The sequence below is a fragment of the Toxorhynchites rutilus genome, chromosome 3 (genome assembly GCF_029784135.1).
Source record: "Toxorhynchites rutilus septentrionalis strain SRP chromosome 3, ASM2978413v1, whole genome shotgun sequence".
In the NCBI taxonomy this organism is placed as follows: domain Eukaryota; kingdom Metazoa; phylum Arthropoda; class Insecta; order Diptera; family Culicidae; genus Toxorhynchites; species Toxorhynchites rutilus.
In genome coordinates, this window is record NC_073746.1 from 151,858,010 (window position 1) to 151,882,966 (window position 24,957).

Consider the following 24,957-nt stretch of genomic DNA (forward strand, 5'->3'; position numbering starts at 1 on the left):
TATGCGTAATCGATTGTATCGGGTTTTCTTATTTTTCTTCAATATTCTCCAAATTATTCTATCATTTTAATTTTAGCGGAGACGAACACAATGAAATAAAGACAGCCGGAATCTGAACATCGGTTCTTTTGTCTTGATAAGTCATACGTACGAACAGAAACTTTGTTCTATATGACAGATGCTTGTCTAAGCATAGACATCTTGAAATATTAGGGAGAAATAAAACAATTTGTTTTTGTCAATTTCTGAGTGATGGAATCCCACAACGGGAATCGTATAATTTAACCATAATAAATTTGTATATGAAAAAATGCATGTATACTATATTTATCTTCGCTATGTTTTGAGAAGCTTAGGCTTGCAGTTTGAAACACATACAATTACTGAGAATGCGAGCTACATTAGACTATGCGAAACGAGGGATCTACACAGTTCATTCACCTCTTAAATAGTATACACGGACGGAATACCTGCCCTACTGTTGAAACACTGCTCGAGAGAATAAGCGACTCCAAGTGACCTTTCTGGAGATCTGGAAGGCTGCCTACATTGTTCCCACTCACAAGTCTGGCAATTGCAAAACAGTGTAAAATTATCATGGCATTACTATACTGTTCTGTATAAATAAAGTATTTGAAACATTCGTGCATAACGTTTTGTACAACGTGATACCGAAGGCCAATACGGATTCATGAAGCATCGTTCTACAGCAACGAATCTTATGTGCTACGTCACCGCCATGTTTCGCGAAGTCAAAGAGAACGGTTCCGCATACTCTACTCACCGAGAAGATAAAGCACATATGTTTTCCAGATTCAACCACGAATTAAATTTCCTCGTGCTTTTGCGACAGAGCCGCATATTTCGCGCTCAACTCAACTCGATCTCGCACCCTGAACATCCCATCTGGAGTACTGCGGGGCAGTGTTTTCGGGCCGATGTTATTCTTCATATTTATCAACTTTTTGTATATTCTGCTTTCCTCGTCCAAGATCTCATTCACTGACGACCGAAAATTTTACCGCCCTATCGATCTCCTTCAGATTTGAATGCGGGCAGATATCATCACTTTGTTGGTATGGCGTAGTGACAACGGAATGCGCGTCAACAGCAATAATTGCAAAATTATTTCCATCGACCGTTGCAATAGTTCTGCTATGCCTCAAAACTTGATGGAGACCGCATAGCTGAAACGTTTGCCAAACACGTGGCTGATTGAGAGTATCATTGTAACACCGACAACTCCGTGGAGTTGTCGTAACTAATCAAGGGACATCGAGGGTAAGAGAAATAGTCGTGAACAGCAGAAATGGATGAACGCCAACAGGCACATTAGGCTCGACGACATTAAGATCTTGATTACGACATTGACTATGGACACGATACGGGAATCAATTGAGATTCGACTATAAGAGCTGAAAACCACGCTTCCTGCGTGAGATAGGGTGACACCTCCTGAAATGCGGAGAGGGCAAATTATGCGGCTGTCTACGTCTCGGTAAAACCCTGGCAGGCCTCCTGATACGTTCGAAGCTCTAGACTCAATTACCACTTTGCTAACTTAGGTTGATCTAACTCTGAACACGGACACGGTCAAGGATCGTGTCAACCATGCTTGCGAAAATAACCAGTGAAGAGAGACCCAAAAATATGGAAACACATAAAAAAGGAATAATTAACACACCAAACACTCAAAACAAAGAGGTGAACATGTTCGCAGAAAGCAGAAAATTGCGAAGATCGTTGCGAAGACAACGTCAATAATACAGAGCAAAGTGACCACAGTGAATGGCGTACTGTAGTCACCTCGAAGAGAAAGAAAAAACATGCTCTGGTCGTCAAGGCGAAAGATGGAATGAGCACTTGTGCTACAGTGAGGCCTAGGTTAACAATCCGGTTGAGGGAGACGTACGGTGGTCATGCAGACGGCATCGATACGACTTTTGACGACTGCGAAAAGCAAACTAATGGGGATAAGCAAAATCAAAGGAGGGTGGTCGGTGTGCTCGTTGAAGGTTACCCTTCGGACTACCAAGAAAATCGAAAAATGCTTCAAGTGTTTGAGCTTTGACATCACGATAAAACCTACAGCGGCCCGGACGAATCTAGATTATGCAGGAGGTGTGATGATAAGGGTTGTTGCATGTTGCACAAAAAAACGAGGATAATGCTCAGCAAACAGAATCACGGTAACGAGCACGGGAAGCTTAAAATGCCCTTCAAATAAACGGGAGAGAGAAGACCAACGGTAATGGAGGCAACTTAGACCAACCTCCATCATTACGATACAGCACAGCACCATAAGATGGTCAATAGAGCAGGTCCACCAGATGATGGAAGCAGTGATGAGCTCGTTGATCGGAAGCAATCGGCGGGGTTTTAATGCCTGGGGAATCAGATGCACCAACACAAGAGGACAGAACCTCCTAAGAGCTTTGACTAAGATGTATGTTATTTTGTTAAACGAGCGCATTTTTCGCAGAAACGGCATCGGCCAACTCTGTGAACTAGAACAGACAAAAAATTACGGGCGGAAGAAGCGGGGTGTCGCAAACGAATTCCAATGTATATTTTGAAACTTTAGGACAATACCTAAGACGTTACATGAGGGTTTTTAAAAATTCGAAAAATTGCCATAATTGCGGCAATGAGTTATTTTTCTTGAAAAATCGCTGTTTAGAAGCTTATAAAAAATCGAAAAAAAAAGATATCAAAATACGGCTATGTAACGCTTTAGATAATTCATTTTTACATGATGTTAATAAATCATGCCAAATCGGTCGAGTAAATCCTGAGATATCGACCACCAGTTGAAAAAACATGGTTTCGAGAAAAACGCGGTAAAGAATTCGTTCTATATCCCTTTAGGTGACTTCATACTATTTGCTGTAACTTTTCAACGAAATCAAATATCGAAAAATCGTTTTAGGACAACATTTCTGAGGGCATAAGCTTCCAAAAATACAAAAAACTAAAATTCGAATTTTTCGACCTTTCAGACCGAGGTCCCCCCTTAGACGAAACACTCAGCAGTCTCCGTGTTAATTATCTTGGCGCCGAAAGGCATGTCTAGAGAGTTAGAACTGCTGGAGTCAAAAAGGAGCGTTTGATGAACTCCCGTACGACAAGAGCCGCTCTGAATGTGAAATAAAAACAAGCAAGTCAAACTGTATAAGTAGGCTGTTCCGTGTCGCGGAAGCTAATATCAAGGGGAACGCATACCGTATCGTGATGACGTAGAACAGAAGCCAAACAACATCAATGGAATCAAGTTCATAAAAAATTAAGGCTATCGAGGAGGAACGCTTCCCGAATAACAACCCATCGATGTGGCCAACTACACCATATGACGAAGAAGTAGCCGAACCCGTGCAAGTCAGTCTCGAACAAGAAACTAGTAGTAGTGGCGAAAAGTTTGAAGACTAATAAAGCGCCAGATTCCGATGCAAATAACATAGCTTTCAAAACGGCGATTCAAGCGTTCCCGGATATATTTGGAACGGTACTACAGAAATATCTAGATGAAGGCCACTTTCCTCACAAATGGAAGACCCAAAAATTGGTATTGTTACCGAAACCAGGAAAGACGCAGAGAGATCCAACTTCGTACAGATCCTATGTCTGCTGGATACATTCGGGAATGTCGACCGTGGTTATCCAAATAGTTGAAAGTGGCAACAATCGACGTCAAGAACGCTTTCAATAGCGCCAGCTGGGACTATTTTTCTGCGAGACATCCAAGCGGCAGACGCTCGAAGAATTGGAGATGTTAGCAACTGATGCTATCGACAGAATTGAAAACTTGGAGCGAAGCTACTAATAGCCCACTACTAACCGAAGAGCTGGTGGGTGGCGGTACAGCGAAAAGAAAACTTTGTCGGAGGACACGTTATAACCTCAAAGCTGCTGCTTTTGATGCTTTTTTTCTTTACATAAAAACATGTATTTGTAAGTAGTAAGTTTGTAAGTAGGTTCACTTTAGCTTTATTATACATACACAATACACAATTGGTGATCCCAATAGGGCTTCCGTCACCAATACTATGCAAATCTACTTACAAAATGAAGTTATTCTCAGCACGCTTTTCATCTACCATTTAAAACTATGTCTGGTGGTTGTCAGCCAATGTCATGGTTTTAATCTTTTTGAGAAATAAAAACGTTATTTTATAATTGAAATAAGTACGAATTTTCACTTATTAAAAAAATAATGATGAATACCTCAGTAATTACTTTTTATAAAGCTTTTATCAATACACGTCGGAAAGAAGTTTCGGCTGTCGAAGTGTTAATATTAGGTTGGGGAAAAAGTTATCCATTATATTGATCATACAATTTCATGTTTAGGCTCGTTGTAAAGGTAACATTTCACACTAGAAAAAATTCTTTCGCTGTTTTTTGTTTGTTCCATTTAGTTGTGAGTTACATAGTATTAACAATGGAGGTCAACAAAGAGAAAATTTGATACATTTTACACTTTTTATTTTATAAATGTGAAAATGCAAGCCAGGCCGCTGAAACCGTGATTGATGTTTATAGTTCCGATACTGCAATAGTAAAATAATTTCAATTTAATTTACTTTCAAAAAAAATTTTTTTTTCGATTTTTTTTTCAGTGCAATACACTAAATTATGATTTATACTGTCAACAAATGGACCGTTTCAAGCTAGCGATCGACCAGAAACGTTCAAAATTGGCCAACAGAAGAGGTGTTGTGTTCCATCAGGACAACGCAAGGCCACACAATTCCAAGAGCTTGATTGGGATGTTTTAATGCATCCACCATATAGTTCGGACTTGGCACCAAACGATTATCACCTTCTTCTCGCATTGAAAAATTTCCAGAGTGGAATGAAATTGGGATCAAGAGAAGAATGTAAAAATCTATTGCTATGGTTTTTCGCTAATAAAGACCAATACCTATATGATAGAGACATTATGTAGCTACCTTTAGAATGATTTCCAACAAAACGGTGCATATTTGACCCAAATCGGACAATCCGAAGCATATGAAAAATAGTTTTGGATTTCACCCAAAAATAATGGATTACTTTCCACCAACCTAACATAAGTATTGTTTCTGGGGATTGTTGGCCCCTTATAAGAAAGTAAACCACAAAGCAATTCCTGTATTCCGCGCGGTGAATGACGTGGATGACTCAAGTTACAATATTCCCGAAAGCGAATGGCGTGACTATAGTTTGAGATTGTAAGTTGTGTCCTCATATGTTGGCAGCTAAATAGTGAGGTGGCTGCCAGAATAAAGCGAGAAGCTTCGTTATCTTACATCACTCGCGGCGCAGAATAAAGGATAATATCTCGAGTTCAAACTTGGGAGACATTTCTATGGAAGATTTGACGATTTAACATTAACAATTAAAGCGGAAATGTTTTATTTTTGTAATCTGATATGGAATGTCAACAATCGGACAATACGACAAAATGAACAGAAGAATAAATTCGTGCAATTCAAAAAACAATGTATTAAAGACATTTCATTTCATGCTCTACAATATAATATTAACAGTGTTTTAAATATTACTCCTCATCGTGGATCATTAATAATTGAAAGCTAAGCTAACACTGATGAGAAAGCGTTATCGACAATTTAATAAACTGTAAGTATTATGAGTAATATGTAAATACCAGATCGAGTATACATATTGGTTAAACTTTACGATTTGTAAGCAATGCCTGTGATAAATACGTATACTATATTGAAAAATAATCATACCTCGGATTTATAATATAAGCAACATATTCGGCAAACACCCTTGTCAGTTGTATTGATTTCCTGTTATTTACAAAATCGAGTGGGGGATGAACGAATGGTATGACGCAAGAAATCAAAATTTTCCAACACATGCAACAACACTAGTGAATGAGCAGAGTTTGTACCTTATTCTCGTGAAACGCGATTATGCCAGAGTGATGTAGTAGAATTTCAGATATTTCTGATTGAATGAACTACTGTTCAAACTTACAATACATTAGAAATATGTCAGCATCTTACTTGTGCTAACTTTGATTTTTGTTCATGTTTGTCATTTTTTGGACCAGCATGAGTACCCACACCAATATAGTTTGTTGTTAAAAGAGAAACAGAGTTCCAAAACCACGTGAATATATGGAAGACACACTCAAATTAACCACGAAGCAATAACAACTAGAGCAAACTAATGGCAAATGAGTTTCGGAAAAAAGTGTGACAATATTACTAATAATGCAAACACACACACGCACAAACTTAGAACGTCTAGTAAACGGTTAAGAACGGTGTAAGGAGTATAAAACGGGGTTTCTTATGGTTACAGAGTAATGGAGATATTAACTCACATGGCTGCAACAAATGGAGTCGTTTCGATTTCTGTTTTCTCTCTTTCATTGTAGTTCGGTTGCGAGCAAACTATTTGGAATACAGTCTGGCTGTGGCAGCAGTAGAATTTGGTGCATGCTTGCTAGATATCATTTATGTATGTTTCTCTTTTTGTGTACTTTCAACTAATGGTTTTGCTGCATCCGGATAGCATCGTTACAGACTGGTGGAAAAAGGTGGAAGATTTACTCAAATAATGCCTAGGGAGTAAACAGGTAAGTGAAAAAGTGCATTCAATAGTGTGGAAATATTCCGAATGCCAACAATCACATCAAGACGAATACACACACAGAAACAGATATTATCTTTGTGGAGTGGGTCAAAGCTGTCCGCAAAAAGAAATGTTTGTATTCACTATGACAACCTTTTCTAATGGAAATTTTTGTCCACACAACTCGAAATAGTTCTTCTTTATGGAATAACGTGAAACAAGATATTAGATTTGAGGTAAATTACTGAATCACACGAAATTGATTTTGGAGAAATAAATCCCATAGTTGTTAGTGTTGCAACCCAATGAGAGCCATACGATCCACAAACAGTGATTGCAACGAACCTCCATCAGGGAAGGTCCCTTCGGAATCAATCTATTAGACCTTGATAACAGATAAACATTGTACATAATTAATTGTTGTGCACAACCTAAAGAATCTATGTTGTACTAAACAAGAAGTTTAATTTATTGTTCAACATGATTTAAAGGCGCTCTTAACACTGAAAATGCTCTAATTCATATCAAACTGAATAGAGTTATAGGCGAAGTTTCAATTGTAAATTACGAATAAAGCTTAAAAGTATAGTTTACCAACCACCAAGGGAAGATCCGACATAATAATTGCGTCGGCTCATTTTCTTGGTGACGTCCCTGAGGTTTCTATACAAGAGGTTGCAGTGTTTGTAAATTACTGCAGAGAAGTCAGCAAAGGTTTTTTGGATGGGATGGTGACCGTCCGGTACATAGAGAATATCGTGATTGAAGAAAATAACTCGAGTCAAAAATTTTCAATACAAGAATAAGGTCAATTTAAAAGCATGAATCAACTTCAAAAGAACTCAACGATACGATAGTCTCTGTTTATAACATTAATTGTCCACTAAAAAAAGACAAGAGCCTCGAGTGACTTCGCAAAACAGCGCGGAAACTGTTCAACAGAGATAAAATGACATGGATTTGCTCTCAATACCTCTTGCAAAAAACTCCTTGACCGGGCAAGGTTCCTTTAAGAAGGGTGACATTCACAAAATCTCCCATATAAATATTAGACTTACTTATGAAGATTTCCTTCCCGAGATCTACATCTACATTTGCCATTCTGATACCAATCTAGCTATAATCGAGACATAAAATGCTCTCGAAGGTGTCTCACAGGATCTAAAAGTGCAAAGGAGGTCGCAAACATAGTTGTTGGATTGGTTTTCACGAGAACCAGAGTAGAAAACGCGATGAGATCCGATCTACCAAACATATCCGTAGGTGCAGATGGGATTATTCCAACCCCGATTCGAAAAAAGAGAATTCCACAGTCACAGCGTTAAACACGCTTGTGTAAAAAATTGAAAAAATCTCATTATGTGCGTTTCTTGATTTTGAATATGCCTTCAATAATGCTTTATATCTATAAATGGTATATGATATGAGAAGACATTTCGATGACTGGATAGTCGAATGGATCCAAGATATGGTCACCAATAGACAAATCACCTCGGAGCGTGTCGTCGATATCTGTGATTGCAACAAAAGGTTACCCACAAGGAGGAGTTCTATCACCTCTCCTTTAGTCACTAGTGGTTGACGATCTTCTGAGAATGTTGGAGGCAAAGAGTTTCGAAATCGTGGGTTTCGCTAACGATCTAGCGCAGCGTTTCAGTGAAATACCTAGGCGTAATCCTAGACGCTAAACTGAACTGGAACGCACACTTATATTCAATCATCAGTAAGGCCAACGTTGCCATATGGGCATGTTCTAAAACGATAAGCGGAACATGGGGCTTTGAACCAAAAATGATTATATAGGTCTACATTGCCATTGTGCCGCCTAGGATAGCGTATGCCTCATTAATATGGACCTCAGCGATGAACAGTGATTGGATGGAACCTACACCCAAAATAGCGTTGGCAGAAAACATGTCATCTTTGGCAGAAAAGATGCCATTTCCTGCGCATGAGAGTCAAATGCGCAAATAATGAGCTTTTTTAAAAGCTTAAAAATGGTTTGTATGTATGCGAGCAGACATCTCTTTCTGTTTTCTTTTCTCTTTTCATTTGGGATTGTGCAAAAAAAAGTCCATACGACGTCAATGGGGATCGAAACAAGGTCGGCTGGAATGCAAAATTACTTTACACGACCACGCTATCCATATAGCTGCCAGCGCTATTATAAAGGAGCGTGATAATATTACACCTCATCATAAAATGAAGTTAGAGGTGTTTTCTAAGGTGATAAAGAAGAACATGAACGAGAATATATCTTTCTCTGACTGGGCCGTGTATTTGGCAAACTATACGAAAAGCTTTCATATGCTTTCATTTAAATGTGTCTCCTGTTTCGCATCTCTCATTGGCTCTAGCATATATATTATACAAATGATATACATGTATTGGGGAGTAGAACATTTTATGTTATCTTTCAGCTCATTTAATGTAATGAATCGGGATGCCAGAACATGTGCTAAAAATTAACATTGGGTGTAGGACAAATTACGATATTCCAAACAGAGTGATCGAAAAATGATGTTTAGGAAAAAAATTATGCCAAATGTTTTAAAATTGCATGAAACGTCGAGATCTACTATCATATCGAAAACAAATTTTGCCAAAAATCGACACTCTGCAACTTCGTTTCGACACTCTGGAACGTCGTTTTTTTTTCAGAATACGAGTCAAAACTTATGTCTTAGGGTGCCAACGAAAATGGTAATTTAGATTTTTCATATGGAACTTCGTGCGAAATGTTGATTTACACGATACCCAATGTAAAATATTAGCTTACTAGTGTGGCAGAAGTTAAGATTAAAGTTTTTTGAAAACTGAAAAATAACCGTAAATCTGGGTTTTCAAAACAAAAAAACTTGATGCAAAATGTCTTAAAATTGCATAACACGTCGAGATTCACAGTTATCTAAAAAAATTGTCGAAAATATATTTTTTAGACGAAAAAACGAGCGAGCAAAAAAAAATTTTTTTTCGACAACAGATAATTTTGACGTCTTGTGCAATTATAAGACATTTGGCGCCAAAAAACCCATTAACCCTTCCACTACGGCAGTCTTCAAGAATTTTCTTATTTCCGTTCTCCGGTATATGACAAAAAATCGAAAAATCGCCAAACAAAAACATTGGCCAAAACCTACATTTCTACAGGCAAACCTTTTTCTGTGCTGTCCCTATCCCCGACCGCACAAAAAAAAATCGTTCAAAACTTCACCAGTAGATTTAAAAAATCGTGTTTGGTGCATAACTTGAAAAAAGCTTTTTGTGCGGTAGATAGAGACCGCATAAAAAAAGTTTCCATCAAGAAAATACAGTGGAACCCCGATTATCCGCGAGCGGATGATCCGCGGTGCGAGTTATCCGCGAAAGCGAGTTCCGTAGTAATTCTATAGAGCTTCCCGAAATTTCTCAGTGAGAGGTAGGCACTTGCTTTTTTGTTTTGATCAAATTATCTGATCACTAATGTACACGACCTCACAGATGGATAGTTTAATGATTTCTGTGTAGATAAAACATAGTTCTCATGCTGAAATATCTTTATTTCGTGGTTACACCCCATTTTCAGTCGTTTATAGTGTTATCCGCGATTTACGTTATTCGCGGTGAGCTAGCCAGACTATTTCGCGGATAATCGGGGTTCTACTGTAACTCAAATCCACGCCGTTCACCGTTCAATTTCCTTTTGTTTCCCTACTTTGCGACGGGACAGTTTGCCTTTTGATTTGCGCATGGCTGTTTTGTGTTTTCAGTTTCATGTCGAAACTTGTTGCTGTTAGAAATCATGTCATGCGCAACTTTGAGCGTTTGAGGGAAGGATAGGAATGATTTGAGAAGTGGATACCGTTTTGTCTCAAAATCCTGATCTCTTCATTTTTAAATGTATATTTACTGAACTTTAATATTTTCAATAATTGAATAATAAATATCCTAACATTCTTTGTGGTGTAGGCTTCATTTTAACGACATTCACAGGTATCAATACTGTATATAACTTAAAATACTGAGTATTTGCAAAAAAGTGACTGTCAAAACCAGCGATAAAATGTTTGCGTTAGCAAATTCGGAATTTGAATCAAGCGAAGCACAATATTCAAATTTTTGGGAGTGTTATATCTTTCCAAAGAAGAATAGTTAACTCGCTTTGATTTGATATATCGATCATCTGAATCGATATGGTAGCTCAAAAGTTATGATTTTTTTTAAATGGCATTTTGGGTGCTCGAAATTTGAGACAAATGTAATCAAACATATTTTTCGTTTTTCACCATGAATAATCATTTGTAAATTAATTTTATGATAGCCAAATGAAAGAAAAGGCTCTATTATATCCAATAACCACATTAATTTCGCGAAAAAGTACCATTTTGAGTAATGAGACACTGTTTAATGGCCAAAAAAGCTTAATTGTTCGAAATTTGAGACAAAACGGTAATTTAGACGCAAATAAACTTTATTCGCACTGAAATGCATATCAATTATCGGAATAAACTAAATGGAAGATAATTTCGTCAAATATGCTTCTTTTCATATACCGCACACAAAAAAAAACGCACAAGAACAGAAAACCGCACGAAAGGGTCGATCCAAGGTTTTTTTTCTGCATCACAATATGTGATCTTGTATCAAAGTAATGTAAAAAAGATTACATATTTTTGAATTTCATAAGGTTTTGTTTTTTGTTAGGTTATGTGAGGTTATGTACTTTCCGCACATAGTTGCTTCAACACGTTGATTGCCACGGTTTTATAGCGATTCTATTGAAATTTTTAAACGTTTTAGGGCCATGGTTTCCTATCGTAGTGGAAGGTATTTTTGTTCGAAAGGGAATGCTTATAAGCTTATATGCTTATATCAGTTACCTTTATTATCATATGTTATAGTGTCAGTCACCGGTGACTGACGAGGTAGTCAACGTGTTCCGAATTTATTTCCCAATAAAATTATACAAAATTGTATGAAATTGATAGTAAGTGTGGTGGCTAAAGACTAAGCTATCATTTGTTTGCTTTCTAAAGCCATGAAAAATTATCGAAGTTGCTGTTCGAACGCTTGACATAAAATGGATTAATAAGAAAAATTTCAGCACATTCACTGCTATTATAACAGGACTAGTATTGGGCGATTTTGGATCGATATTCAGAAGATCGATTTTTTCCAAGTTTTTGTGACTTTTATTTTGAGAATCAAAATAAAATGCCATCGATGTTTGAATAGAAATGTGAAATGTTTCTTCCATATTTAAGGAAAAGGCAACACTTATATAGCTCAAGTAAATAACTCGGGCACAACGCGATTATCTATAGCGCACTCAAGTACTAGATCGGCGGTTCAGAATGAGATTCCCGGTTGTAGTACCATAGAATGCAACAGAAACCAAATAGACTTGTGGTTCAATTTTCAGAATCCAACCAAAGAACGAATTAATGACTGGATTTGCCATTACTGCATCACTGTTCGAGAAGATCAATCGCACGTTGAACGTGTGTAACACATTGGCGAAGTTTTCGGAATTCACATACAAGAGAAAAAAACAAAAACAAACGAAATAAATAAATGCAAGAAATGTGTTTTCATTTTAGCGACAAACTACAAATGTATTCGGTTCTTTCTATACAATCACATCGATATGCTGGATGTAAATACACACACACACACACACCTTATAAAGCTATCGAATGAATTAAGGTGCTAATCAGCGAACAGAATGAGTAAAGATAGCAAATAATTTACATACGCGCTATTTCGTAAACAAATTTCTCTTAAGCAAACTAAAATGCAGATTAACTGTGATAACTGTTTCTTACATCACTATGGCATAATGCAGTTCAAACCAAAGGTAATAAGTGAAAATGGAACTGTAATAAAATGAATACCAGTGATATTCTCAATGTTCTGATTATCAAATGGTGTGGGATTGTTCTCGGTAGAAGAATCGACTATGTATAGTATAATTGTATGTAGAGCATAATTGAAACAGGTGAATATGAATTGATTAACATGGACAATGGCGGCGTATTATATTAAATGCAAATTTCTTTTTCTACCATGTACAATAAAAAAAATCTACTGCACACACTGAGGATTCGATTTTCTGTATTATAAATGTGTGGTGTATAATAGTGCCTACTTATAGAATTTTGCTCGTCTGGCGCGTTCATTGGTCTATATTACAAATCCTACTTGTATATGATTATCTTTTCATGTCTTTTTGTTACGTTACACTTTTAAAGAGGAAACATGTTGAATTAAAAACATAGATGTAAAAATATTCCATTAAGTCTCAATATAATCTAGAGAATATGTGTGGATTTTTTTATGTCGAGCTCCATTCGCGCGTGGGTTTTTTTTTCAGGCAGAATGTATAAACTCTATCTTTGATAGTATTGGTTGTACCTACCTGGACCAATCCCCATTTGTGGAGGACCGTGGCGGATCATGTTACCGCCAATTAGAGCTGCACCTGGAGGACCAATCGCGAGTCCTTGCCGCATCATCGGAGACATGAGCTGCATTTGGGGGTTCAACGACATCGGTACCTGAAACATAACATAACATTTGAATGCAGTGGGATACAATCTGAGAATTGCGTTGTCATAAATTAGTAACATCACCATTGCAACGTGCTCGATACTTGGTAAAACGTTAGTAAGCAATTATAAACACACATACGCATCACAATTATAACACTACCAATCGAACTTCATTATTTTAGATAAAAGTGAACACAAATGATTACGAGCATCACATTCGCAACCGAGATAGACACGCAAAACTGACCATTCCAATTGGTAATCCGGGTCGGGATGCCGCAGCGGATGCGGCCGCTGCATTCGCTGCTTGCAGCCGATGGATCATGGTAGCTCGATTCAGTTCCTCGATGTGCTTCTGGTGGTTTGCCGCAGCAGCGTGTGCATGTGCTATAACAGCTGCTTGCTGGTGGACAGAGGGAAAGAAAAGACGATTTTTGTTGTTGTTGCGATACACAATTTACTCAATTTCAAGTATAAAGTGTGTTGTGAAGATGTGTATTGGCTCTGCATAAAACTTAAATGATTTGGTGAATCATAAAATAAAGAAGGTGTGCGGAACAAGAAAAGAAACAGTCGAGAAAACTGAAAATCTGCTTGAGTGGAGTGGAGTGGAGTCATTAAATTCGAACAGAAAGTATAACAAAGTACCATTCTTAAGCTTCACAATCGTGTATCACATTTTAATGTCTTCATCATTAACCAGAGTGTCGACTCAAAACCCGAAAAAAAATTCCCTGATATTCCCTGATTTTTCAGAGAAGTTTCAGATGTAGACTAGTAATCTAAATTTGTACTAGTACATTTAATTAAATAAAACAATGAAAATTATGAACGTCTGTCGATACCTTTTAAAAAACGAATTGTATGTGATTTTCGATTGAGTCGAACGACGACTGAGATGTGTCGTAAAAGAAAAAAAAGAATTATAATTATATTATTATTCAAAGATCGAAATTCTCGCTCGGCTGCGCGATAAATATTCATTCAATCAATCTAGTTTTCGATGAACTGTGTATTGTTGATATTTTCGTCTCTTTCTTTTCAGAGAGAAAGAGATGTCGAAAATCTCTATCTCGGAAGTTCAACGAGAATGCTTTTTCGTCTCTCATTTGGTACTGTAAATATGGAGCGAAAAATCAAAGCTAACTTTACCAACATTAGTCTGTTAGAGCAGCGTCCAAACGATCTGCATTTGGACAGCATGTGAATTGTACAAATATTAATCCATCTCATGTTCACGATGAAACCCAATATTGCCGCATGTTTTCAGCTGTACTGAAGAAGTGAAAAACCATTATCGGCATCAAGGAGTCACTGAAAACGAGACCATTTTTCGGCAATCATAACTCACCGAAAAATAAAAATCGGCTCTGCGTTTCTCGCGAGAATCGAAGTGAGCGTATATTTTCTCGCCTCCTATATTTTCAGCTATGTTTCTCTGTGGGTGAAAATGGATGTTTTTCGTCTCAAATCGGCGAGCATTTCGATCTCTGTTATTATTATATAGTTTAGAGTTATCTTGAAGGATCCTCAAACACTAGTACAAAACGAGTCATTTTCATTTTGATTCGGATCTTTTTCATCTGTTATAACTTTAACGAAACGATTTTTGATCACAATCTATCGGCTCCTTCTGTACGTTTCCCAATTTTTTTTTCGTTTCGTCTCGAGAGGCTTCACTTCTTCTTCGGCTATAAGTCTATTAACTGTGATTCATTTGGATCAAAAACTTCTTTCTTCCAGTTTTCCGACATTTTTCTTGATCTCTAAAGTATTCAAATGCATGATTTCATAAATTCGGTGCCCTCTCGACATTGGGGTTTCCATGCGAGTGACAGAAAACTATTTTTACTACGGCAAACGATCCGTAAACTTAACCTTTCCAAAAATGGCCCAGTCGTTCATTTTTCGGATCATAGTGAGCAAACTTGTTGCTTTTATTGCTAGCAATATTGTTTCAGTGCTGTCTGCTGGAACTCAACTGAGACGACCAGAATCCGTTAACATAGTCAAAAGCTTGTCAAATCGTTTTCCAGTCAATTTTCGATCAGAATTAATAATGGAAGGATGAAGAGAAGATACAGCTTTCGTCGCAGGAAACATCAACGCTTCAAAAGGTTTTAAACCAGTGCTTTCGAAATTCCTTCGCATGACAGACCAAATTGCAGGATTTGTCTGTAGTGGAATATTGACTAGTTTTTTAAATTCATCCATCCTTGGATGCACCGTGTAAAATATACAATCCGAAGGTGCCCAAATACAAGAGCTTTTCTTTTCCATTTGGGAGTTTTGCAGCTCTCGTAAAATGACCAATTCACGTCGGTGCCGTCTAATGCTATACAACTTTTTATTTCATCGTACAACAAACTGAAAACCTAAGCTTTTTTACGCTTTTGCTGAGATGTCTGCGATGTGATCTTTAAAAGTAAGCTTAGAATCAAGCATGACTCGCAAAAGCGTCAAAAAGCTTAGGATTTCTTTTCTAGTGTTACTAAGCATTTCAATGATATACATTGTTTAGAAGCATTGTGCTGCTCCCTTGTTCGATCAACACTGGAATATGCTACCGTTGTCTGGTCCCATACTATCACAACGAAATGCTTCGGATTGAAAATATTCAGAAAAAAATTGTGCGATTTGCTCTTCGTATTCTACCTCGGAGGGATCCTCTGAACCTTCCTAGATATGAAGATCGTTGTTAGCTTATAGGACTTGAACGGTTGTCCTTGCGTCGTGATGTAGCTAAAGCCATATAGTCTTTTTGATTTTAATTTATCTCGCTCAGTCCTCAGAAAATTGTACTCTCGTTTATGTTAATTATTTTGTTTTGTTTCTCATATTATCATTTGTTTTGTAAATTAGTGTCTAGAGTTAAGATAGAATAAGCTGTTCCTTTGTTAGGATTAAGATTGTGTCATTTGGTTTATTGTATTCTGTTGACGCAAAAAAGCAGGTTTTATGCCCATTTTAGAAAAAAGTTTTTAGCAAACTAAAATGGGCTTTTCCCTGCTCCAAAATAAACAAATAAACAAATAAACCCAGCAGAGTCAAACTAGGCAAATATATTTTCTCGTATTACTAACTTGCTAATTACTGCAATAATCAAAATTCTAAACAGCGGAATTGCATTTTTTTTCCAGATTGGAGACGAAATTCCCTGATATTTCCTAACCTTGTTTGAATTCTTTGATTTTCAAGGTTTTTCAAGGTAGTCGACACACTGTTAGCTTGGCGTGAAAACGACTTCCAGTGTGACGTCATAAGATAAGTTTAATAATAATAAGTTAATAAGTTTAACAACGTAAACGTAAAAACAAGTTTTTTTTCATGTTTTCATGTGAAAGTCACACGATCTCGGAGAGTAAACGATATCAAAGTGAAATTGAAAAAAAATCCTACAAGAGTTGGATAATATTTTATAGTTAAATTCGCCTATCAAATACTCAAATACTTTTAAGCTCCGTTTCAAAACAAACCAATGTACTTTTTTCTATGATTGGTCAACAATAGATGAGCAAAAATTCAGGATCTTGTGAATATTGGCATGCATTTTGTGACGTAACAACACGCTCTGCGCGAAAAACAGGATTCACAAGCGTTGTCACGTCACAAAATTAAAAAAAGTACAGTAGAACCCCGATTATCCGCGAGCGGATGGTCTGCGGTGCGTATTATTTCATGGTAAATCTATAGGCCTTCCATAAATTTATCAGTGAGAGGCAGCCTTTTGTTTTGGTCATGGCTTTCACATTTTCTGGTCACTGGTGAATTATCACTTTTTCGTGTTTGTAAATGATCTTGGTTTGTCCGATTTAGGCTGTTTTCATGCAACTTGTAAATGCAAATCGATTTTTCTTTATGGAAATCATATATAATCAAGACGAGTTTGGGTTTGTTGAAAAGCACCAAGTCTCTAGTTGCTAATACAGTAAAACCTGTTTTTGTGCGATTTTTTTTGTGCGTTTTTCTGTTCTTGTGCGGTTTTTTTGTACGATTTTTTTGTGCGGTATATGAAAAGAAGCATATTTGACGAAGTTATCGTCCATTTAGTTTTTTTTCGATGGTTTATATGCATTTCAGTGCAAAAAAAAGCATATTTGCGTGTTAATTATCCACTTCTGAAATCATTCCCCTCCTGCGGTCCCTATCTACCGCACAAAAAAAGTTTTTTTTTCAAAATCTGTACCGAACACAGTTTTTAAAGGTGAAGTTTTGCACGATTTTCTATGCGATTTTTTCATTGCTTGAATCATATTGATCGGTATTACCTTTTCTTGGGCATTTGAAAAGTGTTCAACTCAACACACTCAATACAAAGAAACCTCATTTTAATTACATGGTTTAGTTATGTAAATCTTATACAAATGGTGTGCAAGCATGACATTTACAATATTTGCAAGTGTTTTAATCCCGAAAAAAACTGAATACGAACCAAATAATCATCTGATGATTGATTAAAAGTTAGCTCAAATAAGCGACGTATTGACACCAATAGAAGGAGGATTTTATAATCCTTTAAACATTATAATCCGTAAAAATATACTTTAAAACTACTGTAAATCATGGAAAAGACAATTTTATTTATATGTTCTGAAACATTTGAATGGGCTGAACTACAGCATTCAGAGAGGTGGACAAACCATGATCTTATTTTCGACTGGACAAACCAAAATCATTTACCTTGTACTACGGCTATGTCAATAAATTAGTTATTTATTTCTCTATTGAACTCGCCAAGTTCGTGAGTTCATTTATTTGACAGGCATTTCCATCGATGGTTAGTTGGTTCTTTGTTTTTAAGAGGCCTTAAACTTTGTAGTTCATTCGCCTCTAGAACCAACTAACCATCGATAGCACATGAAAAAAATTGAACTGAAATCTGGTTACCACGTTGAGTGCCACAGTTTTATCGCGGCTCTACGGAAATTTTTAAACGTATTAGGGGCAACGTTTCTGATCGTAGTGGAAGGTTTTTTTTGTTCGAAAGGGAATGCTTATAAGCTTATTTGCCTATATAAGTTATCTTCAGTATCATATGTTATACTGTCAGTCAGCGGAACAAGAATTTGAAGTTTTCGCTCAGGCTGCATCAGTCACCGGTGACTGACGTGGCAGTCAACGTGTTGATCGTAGTTTACGTACATGCAGGGTTGTTCACATAATTCGATACACCATTCACATTTAAACCGAACAGTAAAATGTTAATTTGCTCATTAAATTCGACTCATGAGCAGGGCTCAGCATAGTCATAGTCAACTGAGGATAGTCAGCTGACTATCTGACTGATTATATCCGTATTCAGTCCGAAATGATTTTTGGCTTCTTCACGCAGTTTCTCCTCCAAAACGATTAAACAGTCAATCGGGCGTTTAGTCGCTATCTCCGTCTACCGACTCGACTATATCATTACATTCTTCCCAGTCAAATTGTCTTCATTGCATTTTGAAGTGACTTCTCCTTAAACGAATTCGTTCCTCTCTCTCCCATGTATCATTATGCATGCATCGATGTTTGAGCTCAACGTGGTTTAACATATACTTGATAAATGTCTGAGTTCGTTGGTTTGAGTTCACGATGGGTAGACAATAAACCGTCCATTGATGGGGTAACTACTCTTTTGCATCAGAAATCAAGTTTTCGTTCCTCTTTATGCGGACGTGAAATAAGATTGCGTACGCGGGTATAAAACTAGAGTCAGGGGGAAATGGAAGTGTGGATTGAAGTCAGTTGAATGAAGAGGCAGATTTGTACTCATTAGTCGCGTCAGTTAAAATAACCACTGACTGGACTAGTTCACCAGTCATCCTCGTTAGTCAAAACTAGTCAATTCATTTTCTAGTCAAGTTTCTGTTTGTTGACGGAGACTGCAGTTCTAGTCGAAGCGAAGCTACTGAAAGTAGAGTCGATCTTCATTTTTCACCTTCGCAGATTTCGGGCCCTGCTCATGAGTATAGAGAACGAATTTATTTTCTGTATATTCTTAAACAATTGTTTAGAAATCGGTTTGATTACAAGTCACTATATAGTAGCTAATATTCAGTGTTATCCTTCAGTATCACACATTTAACGTAGGACTACATCATTCATCTTTCAGTTACAGTACACTTGGATAGAGAAATTATAGCAATTTAGGCTCCGCCCGCTTTCAATTTATCGAGTTTGAACAAACTATTTTCACAATATTCACGAACCATCAGCCATCTAGCTGGCGACTAGATGGCAGCGTGGTTTTTTTCAAATTGACCTATTTCAAGGCTAAAGGCGAATGAACTGGGAAATTCTAAAGCCTCTACAATTCAAACTATGATCATTATTCAAGTCACAGGCTCGTTGGCAGACAGCAGTCTTCCTCATTACTGATGTCTTTTTTCTCGATACAAATTATTTTACTCGATACAAACGGAACGTAGCTCTTCAGTTCCGTCGGTTCTCATTCCGTCTGGTGGAGAGAGCTTCTGTATTTTAACACTAAATCATTTTTGCATCTGTTCTGGAGTGTAAGTTTAAATTTCGAAAACGGGAGCGTTACATTCGGGGTGCAAGAATTTGGGCTTTAATGCCTCTTTGCCGGGTGAAAGAAGTGGTATAACAATCTCTTTCGAAAGATATATATATAAGAAAGATGTATATGAGTGATGTTTGTTACTTATTCACCCAACTTTTCCATTGCTGCAAAAACTGCAAACTGTTGAAAACAGAAAAATCTATAAATATTGGTGAAATTACAAAAAATCACAAATAAAAAATATGTTTGGAATTCCATGGAAGTCAATATTGCTTAGCGATTGATACATGTCATCGGGTGTCCGTGAATGCATTATAGATATTGTTCTCGTCGTAACCAACCTCAGTTTCTATTTTACCTCTGTTTTGAATGAATGTGCAAACTTTTCACCTCATGATACATTCTCAGAATATGAACAAAATCAGCATATTGCTGAGCTTGCACTGACAGGCAGGACCAAAAATGAAGAGAGATATTAAATAGGACGTTTCGCGTTGGTTTTCATACCGTTATGTGGATATTGATTGTGTATGATTGAATCACACGAATGATTTTTTGGTTTTATGCGTTATCAAAAAGATTGGAAAACTAAACTAGACACTCGGCTTTGAGAAAGGTCATTTGGAAAGCCTCGTTGCCGCTGCCATCTGGTCGCTAGCATGATGTTATCAATTAATTTTTGTGAATTCGATCATTTTTCCGGGTTAAAAGCGGCGTCAAAGTACAGCGCTTTTCAAGCCGGATGTGAAGAAGATATTTTTCAGCGAAAAGAGCTTCGTTCTTCGGTGGAATATTGAACGTGGAATTTTGTTCCGCAACAGGTCTGTCGAAACCGCCACCCCGACCCCCACCTAATCCAAGAAATACCGTAATTTTGTAAAGAGATACTGAAAAACTACTTGGATATTCAGTGAGTTCAGTATTTCAGTTTCGCTCTAGAAAACGAACAATCAACAATAAATATCAATTCTGAGAGTAAATTTGTAAATCTGCTCAAATTGGCGTTTTTTTACTCCACGAGACGTTCGCGCCGCTCACCCAGTGAAAGCATTCAATTATCGGCTCAGTGCAACCAAATGTTTTAGTTTAGTTTCATTCTGGATTTCGTATAATGTTTGTTTCTTGTTGTTTATAATTCCGTAGTCCTAAATGAATACTGGGGTCGTGTTTTGGACACCCCCTTACTTTTTTTGCGGTACGCGACACCACGACTAGCACGTGTTTGTGGCTCCTCTGGAAAAAAGGTTGAATACCACTGCCCTAATAGATAGATTTGTCTTTCTGAACTTCAATCAATAAATAAATTATCATTTCTAATTCCCCAAACATTTGAATGATCAAAACAAAATCGTATTTCACAATTTCACATTTTCTGCACAGAGGCCCTAAATCAATGCCCATAGGATACCAAGATAAAATGGTCAGTTTCCCAGACGGCGAAACATACAGGACACAAATCAAATGTGAATATATATACCGGTAGTATTATTAGAAACATAAGCATAAATTAGAATAAAACAAACTGATTACGCCCCACACCCATGCACAAATGTAAATTAGAATGGCGGTTGTAAATAGAACTAAGGTACAAAAGATCTGACAAAGTCAACGAGTCAACAAACCTAACAATATATTCGGTATTATTCTAACCGTTTCTTATTTCTAAAAGTAACTCAAAACACAAACGAAAAAATGCTGTTCCATTTATGTTGTGCTCCAAAACGGTACAGTTTACTGTAACCGATGCGAATCAAATCTAGTACGAATTTGGATAGTCATTTTCGATACGAGCAGTCAAACAGATTTCGTATGTGGAAACAGGAAAATTTTTCATAAAAAAGGAAAACTAAATACCATACAGGATGTAGTCTAAATGAGGGACAGCAACAATGTACTACGGAAGATTTTTGAAACTAGGAATGTAAAGAGTATGCGGACAAGTTAAAAGAGTTTGTAATGAGATGAAATGTGTCGTAAATTAAAATCAGAACATACCTCCTGAGGTGACATCATTCGGCTGTCCTTACTCGGTTGGCTCGTTACCATCGTGTTAGTCCCACTGACCGCAGCCGCCGAGGAAAATGCTTTAAACTGAGCTTGCATCTGTTGCTGTTGTTGATGCGCGGCTACATTTGCCGCTGCCACAGCTGCTGCTGCATGTTGTTGATGTTTTTCTTGCTGCTTCTGCTGCAGTAACTGCTGCGTCGCAAGACTTATTTTTTTGTGATAGTGGGGCTTCCGCGCTCGTATTTCCTCTAAGCTGAGATCTTCCGGCGGGTGAACAATTTTGGACGTAGTACCTGTTGTGGGTATTACGGCTGAAGATTTGGACGCGTCGCCTGCGGCTGCATTCGCAGCGTTGGCTGTGTTGGTGGTTGGCGGTGCACTTATCGTTGCGTTGCTACAAATTATGCGTGAATTTAATGGTGATAATAAATTGGAATGGGATGTTATCTACCTGTAAGCGGGGAAGGTCGCTTTGTTGATTGCAGGGTTCGCAGAAATTGTGGTCGCTGAGGCAGCAGCGGGGAATAGTGGCCTCGTATGCGGACCACCCATCATTGGTGGCATCATGGGCATTCCTGGAGGTACCATGTACGGCATATGGCCCATCGTTGCCATCATAGGGTTCATTCCGTACGGCTGAAGATGGGGTGGCATCATACTCGGCATCACTACACTCTGTGCAGTAGTGGCTGTGGAAGAACAGAGCGAATGTATTCGTTGAAACTAGAAATTCAAAACGTCGGGTTGGTCTCAACGGTGCGTAAAGTTGCATTCTTCTAAGTAGTTCGACACAGAGTGCCATTCATTTTTTGGAATTGACCTTCCACATATTGGAGGGATCGAAGCCGTTGCTTGTTATGTGAACATCAGAGACAAAGACCTCTGTATTGTCAAAAGTTCAAGTTAGCAGGAAGCAACTTGCTGACATGTGCTCACTCCTTTCAGAGGCACGGTTGATCTTGGGAGTCTTCAGCACTCACGGTGCCGCCAGGGGGGAACAGTACGATGACAATTTGTTGATTTATTGTTGATTTAACAGTTCGGCTGAAAAGCCGAAATTGGAGAACCTCCTTTCGATCTGATCATAGACTCGGCGATCGTAGCCAGGACTGCCAGTTTCTTGTCGAAAACCAGCGGTAGAGGGGAGACCCACCTGACCGCCCTTAGCAACACGATCCTGCAGCGGGTGGCGCACGCCAACCTCCCCCCAGTGGCAAAACAATCCTGGTTTGGTGCGAACGACTGGAGGTTCCCAACTGTTCTCGTCGAGAACGGTATTAGGGACAACTTTCGAGCCAGGGCGAGCTCGATCGGTCTGCTAGAATATTTCAAGGCCATCATAGCAAAAAAATACCGTCTCCACGAGATCAGATACTCGGACGGCTCAAAAGGACCATCGGGAGTTGGATTTGGGGTAAGCGATAATAATAATAGTCTGATTTCCAGCAAGAAACTCGCGGACATCTGCCAGGTCTTCTCGGCCGAAGTGGCCGGCTTCTTCGAGGCAACTACAACTTCATCTTCCAAACCGTTGTTGGTCGTCTCCGATTCGGCAAGCGCCATTGATGCCATCGGTGCGACCAGGTCCAAACATCCATGGGTACAGGCCATCAGGAAGAACACTTTGCCCGACACTGTGCTCATGTGGGTCCCCGGACACAACGGCATCGCAGGGAATGAAGCGGCCGACCAGTTTGCCGGAATCGGTCACACCAGACCGTTCTTCACTCGGGATGTGCCGCTTGACGATGTGAAGTTGTGGATCACCAACTTATTCCGCACCTTTTGGAGGTGGTTTGCAGAGAGGGGGCAGTTCCTCAGAAAAGTCAAGGGCACGATTGTCAGGTTTGACGATGTTAAAGGAATGAGAGAACAACGAATCCTGTCCAGATTGAGGACCGGTCACTGCTCGGTCTCACACGGATTCAATAGAGGACCCTTCCATCTACTCTGCGACCTCTGCCAAATCCACAACTCCGTCGAGCACTTCTTGTGTGGTTGCCCGAAATTCGATGATCTACGAAACCTGCATGGAATCAGCGGGAGTGTAAGGGACATCTTGAAGGACGATCCAGCAAGAGTAGCAGCGCTTGTCTGCTACCTAAAAGATGCCGAACTCTTTTTTAAGATCTAGCGTCTGAACAATGGATCAGTCAAGAAGATCTTTGTTCCTTCCCCTCCACGATGAAGGGGAATAAGAACACGCCGGCATCTTCAACGGCACGGCTTCCTCTCCACTGGCCTGGAGCCATGGTCCGAGGACATCCATGCCATCTGGTCCAACAAGCAAACAGCAAGTTCTTTGTTAAGTCATGTCTCGCAAAAAGATTTATATGTGTTTAATTTTTACGTCCAATTTTTATGTGATAATTTTATGTGCAATCTGTTCCCAACGAAACCTTGCGGCAATGCCGTCGATAAAGAGGCGAACCAGCCCAGGAGGCTGAAAAACTCTCAAATAAAGAATAAAAAAAATGAAAAGTTCATGAGGTTGACGTCTAGATGGCGCCTCTTGCAAAAATCTGCTTGACTATCACAAAGCACCATCTTTCAATGGATACGTGTCAAAATTCGACAGTAATCGTTCGATTGGTTCGTGAGTTACAGCATTGAGAGTGAAGCAACTTTTGTTATGTTAAAAAATTGGAAAAATCACAAATCAATGAAAACGATGGCATAATTGCATAAATTGGGCTTCGAATTGCTTCCGCATCCACCGTATTCTCCAGATATGGCCCTCAGCGACTATTTTCTGTTCACAGAATGATGAAGTGATTACCGAATCTGAGGTCTATTTTGGAAAAAACCGAAAGAGTACTATAAAAATGGTATCGAAAAGTTGCAATATCGCTATAATCGTCGTATCGCCCTCGAAGGCAATTGTGTTGAATAATAAAATTAAATTTTGCAAAAAAATAGTTTTACTGTGTTACCTTATAAACTTTCCACCCGAACTGTTATGACCTTTGTAGCAGCTTTCTAAGGCAAGTCTGATACTAGAGCACATTCATTCGATATGAAGACTTGTTAAAGTAGTTTTCATTCCAAAAACGGAGAAACGCGACAAATCACTTCCAAAGGCGTTCAGACCAATTAATTTATCATCAATACTGCTGAAAACTATGGAGAAAGTATTACAGTAATCGTTCGCTAACTGGTTCTGGTTTAACTGGTCTGCTTTTTAACTGGGCGAACGTTAACTGGTCCTTGGACCAGTTAAAAGCAGGGGTTAGACATCAATTGAGTATAGGCTACCCAAAACCAAAATCAATATGGCGTCATTTGTTTACCAACATATCATTTGCGAGAATTGAAATCGTTGAAATC

The 24,957-nt window shown here is 38.3% G+C and overlaps 1 protein-coding gene across 5 annotated transcripts in view; it reads right to left on the minus strand.

Moving 5' to 3' along the window:
- LOC129780023 (BUB3-interacting and GLEBS motif-containing protein ZNF207) overlaps positions 1–24,957 on the minus strand; it is a 45,093-nt gene that overhangs the window by 14,847 nt on the left and 5,289 nt on the right. For 2 of the 5 annotated variants that reach the window (XR_008743814.1, XM_055787876.1), the window contains exons 3-6: positions 22,082–22,319; positions 21,619–22,024; positions 13,366–13,521; positions 12,986–13,124 (exon numbers count right to left, since the gene is read on the minus strand). Coding sequence is in view for 2 of the 5 variants with exons in the window: in XM_055787876.1 (XP_055643851.1) it covers positions 12,986–13,124; positions 13,366–13,521; positions 21,619–22,024; positions 22,082–22,319 (939 nt within the window). In the remaining 3 variants the exon portion in view is untranslated. Of the gene's footprint in view, positions 1–6,337; positions 6,578–12,985; positions 13,125–13,365; positions 13,522–21,618; positions 22,025–22,081; positions 22,320–24,957 lie in introns of all 5 variants that reach the window. The other 3 variants (XR_008743815.1, XR_008743816.1, XM_055787877.1) reach the window with 3 other exon arrangements.